Genomic DNA, 10,806 nt, shown 5'->3' with positions numbered 1-10,806 from the left:
CTTCTTTTTATAATTTAATTGGGGTGAAAAAGAGTTGACCGAAGGACATTTTGTATGAAGCGCTTCATATTAAAAATGTGCCAACGATCAACGCTTTAACAACCCTATAAAATTATAATAAGAAGCATTCAATTCTTAAAATAACATTTTGATGCTACAACCATGAAATTAACAGCTATATCAAGCTTTTCGTGGTTTTTTTTTCAATCGTTATTCAACATTGTCACGGAAAGCACGTGCAGTCATAGCTGACGTATTTTATATAGAAATAAATTATAACACTTCTCCATGAGGTAACGTGACACCACTTACTGTTTAGAGTTTTCTTTAAGGTTTTCGTATAATGCATTGAGATACCAAGAGCCTGTCTGTTCATGTCTGTAACTCAAGTATCCAGGCAATGTCGAGTAGCCAACCAGAAAATCCACGTCGTTTATCAGAAATCTTGATTTCTCCAATTCTCCTGGTTTTGGTTTGGCATCTGTAGGTACAATACTTTCAGATGTAAAATTCTGATCTGGAAAAACAAACGTAAAATATGGATTTCCATGAAATGACATTTTGTGACCTATGAACCCACTCGAAGTAAGAATTGTATATACTTGTCAGAATATATCTCAATTAATCTGAATGTATGTATATAATTTTAATTCTTGCAAGTTATAATTATCTTTAGTTTATTTTAACATGTATCTGTGTCTCTCTCTTTTTTTTATGAAATTGAGTTAAGGGAAACATTGTATATATTCTTTTATTGAGCTTGAGAAACATTGTTTATAATTTTGAAAACATTGTATATGATTTTGTTATCTTTGCACCTTGACTGTTGCATGTTTTTCGGACTAATTATTAGTAATGATACATTATACGTAAATATTACTTTATAGCCATTTCAATTCAACACATCATGCAACAGTCAAATGAATGTGTTCTATAGACAATAACTGTTAATTGTCTTTAAACATCAGCTGTATTTGTACTCGGCTCGACACAGGAGTAATAGCTCGCTGAAACTTGCATTACACCTGTTTCTTAGCCTCGTACAATACAGCTGATATTTAAAGACATTAAACAGTTATTGTCTTTATCCTGCAATTAATTTTGTACATTGCTTTTGCTTTGAAAGACAGAAAAACTCACATTTATTGCATATTATTTAAAATATATTAGTTTTGTTTATTTTACCTTTGAGGCCCGCGTAGTAATATTTAAAAAAAATCACACAATCACTGACGACCGATACGCCGAAAAGAATCTCGTCCGAGTCGCATGGTTAACAATAATACATCGCTGAAAGTTAATAATTATTTATCATAACATAACAACTAATTTCAACAGTAAAAAGACTGAATAACAAAACATTGTCCGATTTAAGACAAAAGTGTATGATTTGTCCTACGCTTCAGAATTTCGAACTGACCGTGACATTCACTGATTATTGACATTGTTGCATGGTTGATTTTGCGTGTAGCGCATGTACACATTCAAGTTTTGAACTTGAAGATTGGCGCCGTAGAAAATTGTGTTAATCCTGCTGTTTACGAAGACAAAATATTTTCATTTTTATTTCATATTGCTCTAAAGAAATGCTTGAAAACAAACAGAGCGTAATTCAATCTATAGTTCACATAAGGTCAAGCAATACGTCATTGGAATGCGACTGCAATACACATTCTAAGGTCACGAAAGTTCATACAACACTCGTCAACAGCGATACACAAAAGTAGTCAGACAGTGGGCGGAGCTTTAAAGCGATATCTGTATAGTATACAAATACAGGCTAGCGATATCTGTTGGGATGTTACTGTATGATAAGACACCCAAATTGCAGGATAAATTCCAATGTTTGTAAAATGTTCAGTTAATGTCTTACAACTTACCGTCTTCCTCTGCCTGACACGACTGCATGAAAAATAGTTTTGGTTTTCCTGTTAAACTTGGACACTTTTCACTTCGAAACCGACGTATTTGCTTGTTAAGTATCACCCGCAGACCGTCACACCCGTATACTTGATTGACATTACCATGACTGGATATAATACAAATAAAACTGTCAAATTTCCTGTGGTCAGTTTCAGTCATTAATTTCATTTCCCACTCCATTTCCCAATGTTTGAGATTATCTCTTCTTGTAACTAAGTACCCCCATTTCTATTAACAATTTCTCCATTTTATCTGCAATGTATACACATACATAAATAGAAAAACAAAGGATATGGGGTATCCATTCATTAGTCTAGTTCTACTTTTAAGGAAATCATGTGTTCTAAAGCTATATAAAATTGTATTATATCTCATGCAAAAGATTCCAACTTTTCACCCACATTTTTAAAAACACAACTAATGCTACTCTCTTGTTCGTTGTAAAGTTACGATTTGGTCAATGTTATATTTCTGGGTAGATGACCACCCGGTCAGTAAAATACCATGCCATGGCACTCAGCGCCATGCCTTATGTGTTATATTATATCTAATCTGTAAACGAATTCTAACAAAGCAGATAGAATAGTTGTAATTTTTAGGTTATTCCGAAATATATTTGTAAATAGATTTGTGTACCAATGTTTTATTCAAATGACAAAAACACTTCAAAAACTTACAAGATGGCGCAACTCCTACATATATTCAACATGAAATGATCAATACTAGATTCTTAAATTCATTTGCGAAATAAAATACTGAATAACTTGAAAAAGACATTGTAGAGATGAGCCAAGAAACCATAATATTTCGCCTTTACGGGAAACTTCGTTCAAATTTGAAAGAAACATTATACGGGTAAACTCTTCATTCAACTTAAATTTACACTAAAGGTTTATACAACAGGTTGTTAAATTTTGCCTTTTCCGGTGACTGCATGACTGAAAATGGCTGATTCTTGTGTGCGGAACCCCTTCTACTGTCCTAAAACATTAAAAATTCGTGAGAAATCAACGAATATGATGGAACATTCTAAAAGTCTGCTGAATTCCTGCCAAAGATGGAATTGCTCACTCACTCTGATTTTGTCGAAACATTGTTTTTATACCTAATAAAACATAGGGAAACACGCTTCTAGTTTTCCAGTACAAGCAAATGTAGAAATTTATACTTAGTTTAACTATGTGTAAAACATATAAAAATATGTTTGCACCGATCTCTATCCGGTAACAACCTCTTCATACATGTTATTAAACATTTGATTTAAAATCTTAACATAAGCTGAATTGTGACCCAGGGTAAATATCACTCCTGATTGTTTTTGGCCCGAAACTCCTTAGTTTTTTACTTTGTTTTTACGCTAGTCATGACGACTCCTGATGCTTTATTCACATTCCCGAAATCATCTCGTGATTACCATTATACCTGCATCAATTTCTGCTCCTGGTCTATCCTTGAAATCATAGCTCCATGGATCTCCGGGAACTTGATAAAACTCATAGTTTGTCAAAATAAGGGCATGACCTAAAATATTTTGCAACAAATGATACAACAATTTTAAAAGTGCAATGGATACAAACAATTTAAACACTTTGAAATCGTACAGTTGCTTTCTTTTTGTCCTTGATTTGTATTGTATTCTAAAGCTTGGTTATTGAAAATTTTACTTTTAGTAGGCTTGAAAAATAAGAATTTTCTTTATGTTGGGTTTAGAGCGAATAACAGGTGTAACTATGTACGACAAAGTTACATAAAAGCATTACGAGGTAACCACAAATACAAGAACCGTTTAGTATTACTGAATTTTTCTCTACTGATTTATTTATGTTAGTCTCGACATGTGTAATTCTATCTTGAAAAAGAACGGTATTTGATAAACATAATTAAACAAGCAGATGTTAAATACAGACAACTTTTACCTCTGGATTTTGAATCCATTCGATACTGAAATCCCTCGTTGTAATCCTGAAATTGTCTTACAAATAGTTCTATCTCCGTTCTAGAGTAGTTTCCAGTTTCCAGATTTTGTACTTTTTGCAGCAACTGTGATAAAAATTCTACCAGTGCACTGTAATTCCGATCACCTCTCATTACCTCTATTTCGTCTAACAGTACCTGGAGTTCAGGTAGAGCTATTGTTGTTACTCCTGCAGGGTATTCAATTATCTGAGGACGTACCGGATTATTCCGTCTTTCAAGCTGTTTCTTTTTCTTTTTATCCTTGTCTATAACAATGCAAGATTGAAACTAAATGTGTTAGTTGGCCTTTTGAATCCGAAAATAAAAAAATTATCCTAAATACATCGAAAACATCCTCCACAATTTAACCAGACTTTGGCCTATAAGATATCAGCATTTATATTATTTCATATGGTCTTACATATTGCTTTATGGTTCCTGTAAATTATACAATGCCAAAAACTGTCAAAAAAGCATAATAATGAGATCTTTTCATTATTATTTAGTTGGCAATACAAAAAAAAAAAGAAACTTGCTTTTAGATGTCTCATGCAAATATGTACCGGAGGGTAGCTTATTTCTTTTTGGATAAGGCCTTGAGTCATATCTAGTTTAACAAAAAATATATGTAAAATTGAAATTTTAGGTCAATATATCAATGTCAAAATGTTTATGACGCCGTAGTGAAATCACAACTGACATTTTTGTCCAGTCTGAGATTATATCATCCAATTCATTATCAATAGAACGAACATAATAATGATAAGGTTTGAACAGAATTACTACATGTATTTGTTTTATTACCAAGTGCTAGATGATGGCTCTTATCATACTACCTCCTACTTTGATTGGGACTACAAATTTACAACTCAGTGCAAAAATCTATATCAATACGTTAATGTATGGAAATATTTAAATTGCAGATATTTTACTGTAAAATTTAAGCTAAACAATACAACAGATAATAGCGATAAACTGGCATTCCTTTCATATATGGTTATTTCCGAGTATTTCATTGTTGTCTCGTGTGCATCAAACCCACATTCTTTCTTTTCCAAGCTACACCATTTCCTCTCCTATGAGTCCATGGGCCATCTTCTCTTCAATTGATATTCATTTTAAAAAAGATTATAAATGGCATACATTACCTCCCGGTCCTCTCGTCATTTTTCCGGTGTTTTGAGGTTTCCCCGTATTCCCAGCAATTTGACTGGACCTTCCTGTATTACTAGTAGTTTTGTCAGGTTTCTCCGATATCCCTGCATTTTGACTTGACTTTTTTGTATTTTTAGCAGGTTTTCCCGCATCAACAGCATTTTGATTAGACCTTCCGATGTTTCCATAATTTTGAATAGATTTTCCGGAATTTGCAGGTTTCAGCGGATTCATTCCTTTTTTTATATCATTTTGTTGTTTACCAGAATTTTGTCCAATTTCCATGGATTTTTTCACCATATCTGCCGGGTTTCCTTTGATTTGCCCATTCGGTTGCGATTTATTTGCCCTATTGGCTGGTTTCGGCGTATCGGTTTGCGTTTTCTGTAAATTAGTTGCTTGATTTCCCTGTTTCTGCTGTCTAAGTTGAACTTTTTGTGAATTATTTTGCTGGTTTCCAGTTTTTTCAGCATTTTGAGTTACGTTTGGGAAAGAATGTGACTGCTTTGCCAGAATCTGCGAATTTTGTTGCACCCTGTTTTGTTGATTGACTGATTTCTGTGTATTTGGTTGTGATGTCATCTTATTGCTTACCAGATTTCCAGCCTTATCCTGGGTTTGCTGACCTTTATTTACAGTGTTTTGCAGTTTGAAAGATTGAAGACTTTTTTGGTTGGACGTTTGAGAATTGTTTGGGAGATTGCGTTGGTATTTTGGGGCGTCATCTGATTTCTGTCTGACTTGAACAGATTTTTGCAGGTTGAAAGGGTGCATACCATTTGTTTGTCCTTGTGTTTGAATCGACTCTGTTTTTGTAGTAGATCTTTGTGCTGTCTGATTTTTTGAAACTTGTCCATCCGGTTGTGGTCTATTTAAGCTTTTCTGTTGAGATTTTTTGTCAAGATCCTGGCGTCCTTTTACGTTATTCAGCTGTGCAACCGGCATTGATTTTACGAGGTTATTTGTTGTTGTATCCATTTGTTTGTTCTTAGGTGGAACTATCTGAGACTTCGACAAATTATTTTTTATTTTTGATGTCTGTCCAGGCGGAACGACATTTTGAAGTCCTTGTATACTCTTCAGCTGGCCAGTCGGCATAGATTTTGAAATATTATTAGTTGCTTTTCCGTCCCTTCCGTCCCTTTTAGAGGAAATTACTTGAAACTTTGACATAGTGTTTGGCATTGTCGACGTCTGTCCATTATTTTGTCTTTGTCCAGGTTTCTGTTTTTCATCACCTGTTCCATGGTTGCTATTTTGCATACTTCCATATTTCCCAAGTTTCTGAACAGATTTTGAAGGGTCATTTTTATTTATTCTTTGTTGTGATTTCGATAAGTGAGGTTCATTTTTACTTGGCGTAGGCTTTATCTGATAAATAAAAATTAATGATAAAACACACAAGCAACTTTGCATGCATTTTAATATTTGTTACAAGATTGAACTGGACACCAAACAATCAGTTGAAACTTTTATATTCGTGCACATCTTTTCAAGGTAACTCAACTACAATATTGGTTTGAAAAATATATTCTTATATTGGGTCCTATTACGGAATGATTTCTGAATCTATTTTTATTCTAATGACCTTATGAATAGCAAATATTCAAAATAGTTTTGTATAATATATAAATAAATGATCTTTAAGCCGACATAAACATAGTATGTCTTAATTTCAAAATACGATTTGTTTTTATATTTTCTTTCAAATATGGTCATTTACCAACCTTTCTAAATGTTTCTTATCTATCGGACATTTACAATAATGCTTTATTAGCTAAAAATCTTTTTACAAATTACTATTTTAATACAGCCAGCCCACCCTTTATTCCTGTATTAGACTTGTGGTATTTAAATAATTTGCAAATATGAATCGATCTTAGGACCAAGTTTTTCATCCGAGAGGAACCGAATTAGATTATTTTTGTAGAAAGTCTTCCCATTCATCATTCTTTTAAAGTCTTGATTAAATTGGATATTTGGTTATAGAGAATAAGAATTAAATGTAAAAAGGTTTAAGGATGATGCACGATTAGTAAAAACACTAGCTCAAATGGCCCTAAAGACCGGGTGTTCTAAAATGAGATTGCAAATTCCCCATGCATTGAAATTGTATAGTTTGTTTCGCCTGTTAATGAACTTATGGGTTTGTGCTCTTTGGATTTTTATGTATTTTGTCTCCCAAACTTTTGGTCTCCAGCGAACTTGAAAAATTTGTTTTAACCAGAAATACTTATTGATCGTTCTCACTAATATCGATATCCTCCGAGTTTATTACTATTTAATGAACTCTGACGATATATATTATGAGTCCGCCCCCCCCCCCCCCCCCCCCCCCCAAATGTATGCTACAATTGAATAATTATATATTATAATTTTGGAGATAAACATTTTGATATTGCTAAAATCTAAGCTAAAATCATAAGGTAGCAAGGCGATAAATGATTGCAGTTAAGGCTGGTGTGTTTGTTGTTGCCTAGTTTTCCATGAAATGTTTTACATGTGTACGTCCACCCCATATTTTCACAATAACCCGGCTTAAGATATTTATCTACAAATCGTCAATTTCTCGACCACTCCAATGAATCATTGACACTCATTAATAAATCCCATAAAATTCTTACCATTGCCGTCGTTTTTTGTATATTAAACTTTGATGCCATTTCTTCATTCTATATTATTCTAGCGACCTGAAAATAGAGTAACCTACATTTGTATATATATACTGTGTCTATACACTGTGCACCTAACGACACGACGAAGAACAACTGAAATCGGCACTACACAAATTTAATGGTCACCATTAGATTTCACGTGATCTTGTTATAATTCCCTTTGTTTAGATATTCAAAATGTATTTACGAGTTTTATGTTTGCCATACAGTTTGATATTTACTTTTGCTTTATGTTTAAAATTGTCGCCTTGACAGCCAACAACAGAAATTGTAGGTACAATGTAGTATAAAGCAGAAAATCTTTTACTTATTCCCATGAAACCAATCATTACTGTAGAAATTTACTTATTCCCATGCAACCAATATTCATTACTGTAGAAATTTGTACTTATTCCCATGCAACCGTTAATCATTACTGTAGAAATTTGTACTTATTCCCATGCAGCCTATCATTACTGTAGAAATTTGTACTTTTTCCCATGCAACCAATCATTACTGTAGAAATTTGTACTTATTCCCATGTAACCAATCATTACTGAAGAAATTTGTACTTATTCCCATGCAACCAATCATTACTGTAGAAATTTGTACTTATTCCCATGCAACCAATCATTACTGTAGAAATTTGTAGCTGCCTGTAACTTGAATCATAGCCTTAGAAATAGGATAAATCAAACATCAGAGTTTTATCTAAGTAGTGTTATCTAAGTAGTGTTAAATAAATAAATATTGACCAAACATTGCATGAAGTTTAAATGTCTTTGTTTTTTTCCATTTCGAAAGAAAGTCCGCTTATTCAACAACGATGGAAAATCTTGTAGAATACACGTACAGAGTGGGTTAAATGTTAATGAGACAGCAACCCAGTGACATAATAATTAAAAGACATATAGAGGTCATCATACAGCCTTCAACAAGGACCGTACCTTGAAAAGTATTCTTAATGGTCAGAGTTTCGAAAAGTAGTGAACATTCATTTTACGATGCAGAAAATTACTTTCTCTGAACTATTAGAGAAGTGGCGGAAAAGAAAAAAAGATATTCATGACACAAATTCCTACACACACTTGACAAAACAATGCCAAAGGAAAAGCGCTTGGCGGCTCTCAACGCTGGTTTGTGCTGTATGTTTCGCTAGATGTCGATCACGCTGCATCTGTGCTTAATAAAAATGTCACGAATAGACTTTTATCATCATTCAAGTATAAATATCTTTGTCTGTTTGTGCGTGGTATTGTCTGTGTTTGAATTGCCTCTTTTGATAGTTTCTTATTTACAAACATATCATATCTTGAACTTAAAGGTTTTTTTTTTGGAAACTTGATTATGATTCGTCCCTTTTCCAGGAACTGCTAGGCATAGACTGTTAACTTTTCAGTGCCTTTCCAAGATTAGAATATAAACTTAATATTTCTTAAACTTTTGCACTTAAATTTTGTAAAAATGAGTAGGTGCGATGAAGCTGCAATATGTTCCTTATTTTAAGTTTACATTTCAAATTTGGATTTAATTACCAATATCACAATGTATCACAAAGAAAACAATGACTAGATAGGAAATATGCCTTCAATTTCAATTTACGTATCATTTTATGACGTCAAAATTAGGATAAATTATAATTTTCAACACCATTCAATGAAAACAAACCATTTTAATACTTGGATGTATGACCGGAAATCATATAGCGCATTCGTCGACCAAAAGATAGCGTGAATATTAAATTTTTCGAACCTTGCGCTCTATGTTTCCTAAGTTGAAATCAAGAAAGATGTGTCAACTTTCGTCAAGAACAAACTGTAAAAATGAGTTGGAAAGGGCTCGGCTCATGAATCGGCACGAAGCTTACTTTCAGTAAATGTGATAATTCTTTGATACGGTATTGTTAATCATTGGTTGCTTGTACTTTTGTTTTTTTTTTTTTTTATCTATCATCCTGTTATGTAAGAGTTATTTAATGTTCATTTATTTGTTTTATTTTCACTTATACAAAAGTTTAACCCCGCCATGTGTTCCCATGCCTATCAGGAAATTCGTCAGTGTTTGTATTGTTATATCTTGTTATATATGTTTATTTGGGGGATGTTTTTGTCTTTCAGGAAATTCGGTGTTGATTTCATATTTTTTTTTATAGTCTCTATTAAGTTTAATTGTTTAGATCAGGGACGATTTAGAGACAATGTTTATATACACGTGTCGATAGTTGAAACTCAGTTGTTGACCTCTAGATGTATTTTTTTTTGTGTCATTTGTTGCTATCTCTTTGACTTTTACCCCATAATCTCCTTATCCATGGTTAAATCAAAAATTATAACTATAAGATATAAAAATGACAATTTTTTGGAACATGTTTCTTTTTTAACATATTTTTCAGTCAGAATTTGGAAATAAACTAATAGCAGTGTCTCGATTAAACAGATAGTTGTATCCGGTGTTACATATGTTACGGCTTTTAGTATACCGCAGTATTTGTTTATCAAATTCTAATTTAATGTGTAAGAAGTTGAATATTTTGCTTTTCAATGCTTTTCTATTCTTTTTTGATTCGCGAAGTATGTTTTAATTATTGTTTATGAATAAGGAAGAAATAAACTTACATGAAATTATTTAGTATCCATTAATATCTAACAATCCATGTGCGTAAAACCAAACACATATTTCAATTATCAAATTTATCATTTAACTTTTTTAAAATCGATTAGGCATGAAAACTATTTCAGAGATATGCTATTTACTTTTATTTTTGACTAATTACCGTGAATGCAAACAAATACAAATTTTCCATGTGTGAAAAAAAACCTTTATCTGATCTTAAAATCTGTTTATATTACACTAATACTTCGACTGTCTTTTATTGTTAACTTTCAGACTTATATTATAAAAAAGTAAATGTTTTACTAGCTATAAAACCAGGTTTAATCCACCATTTTCTACATAAAGAAATGCCTGTACCAAGTCAGGAATATAACAGTTGTTTTCCATACGATAGATGTGTTTGAGCTTTTGATTTTGCCATTTTATAAAGGACTTTCCGTTTTGATTTTCTCTTGCAGTTCGGTATTTTTGTTATTTTACTTTTTTTAATAGAAATTTGAATAGG

At 32.5% G+C, this 10,806-nt stretch overlaps 1 protein-coding gene across 1 annotated transcript; it reads right to left on the bottom strand.

The window, feature by feature from the left end:
• Nucleotides 1-2,119: 2,119 nt before the first annotated feature.
• LOC127727751 (uncharacterized) lies at nt 2,120-10,369 on the bottom strand. The gene is made up of 6 exons (XM_052234866.1): nt 10,304-10,369; nt 7,659-7,724; nt 5,028-6,405; nt 3,840-4,145; nt 3,346-3,444; nt 2,120-2,175 (listed from the first exon to the last, which is right to left on the bottom strand). Exons 2-6 carry the CDS (start codon nt 7,695-7,697, stop codon nt 2,120-2,122), a joined length of 1,878 nt encoding a protein of 625 aa, XP_052090826.1. The 5' UTR covers nt 7,698-7,724; nt 10,304-10,369.
• Nucleotides 10,370-10,806: the final 437 nt, after the last annotated feature.

This window comes from Mytilus californianus, unplaced genomic scaffold (genome assembly GCF_021869535.1).
Source record: "Mytilus californianus isolate M0D057914Y unplaced genomic scaffold, xbMytCali1.0.p SCAF_2, whole genome shotgun sequence".
NCBI lineage: Eukaryota > Metazoa > Mollusca > Bivalvia > Mytilida > Mytilidae > Mytilus > Mytilus californianus.
This window is presented reverse-complemented; position numbering and strand designations above follow the sequence as displayed.

Coding starts and splice junctions, on each gene's coding strand:
- LOC127727751 (XM_052234866.1), bottom strand. CDS start 7,697: ATGGCATCAAAGTTTAATATACAAAAAACGACGGCAATG. Junction 3,445..3,839: donor AATGGATTCAAAATCCAGAG/GTAAAAGTTGTC, acceptor AAAATATTTTAG/GTCATGCCCTTATTTTGACA. Junction 2,176..3,345: donor AGGAGCAGAAATTGATGCAG/GTATAATGGTAA, acceptor TATACATTGCAG/ATAAAATGGAGAAATTGTTA.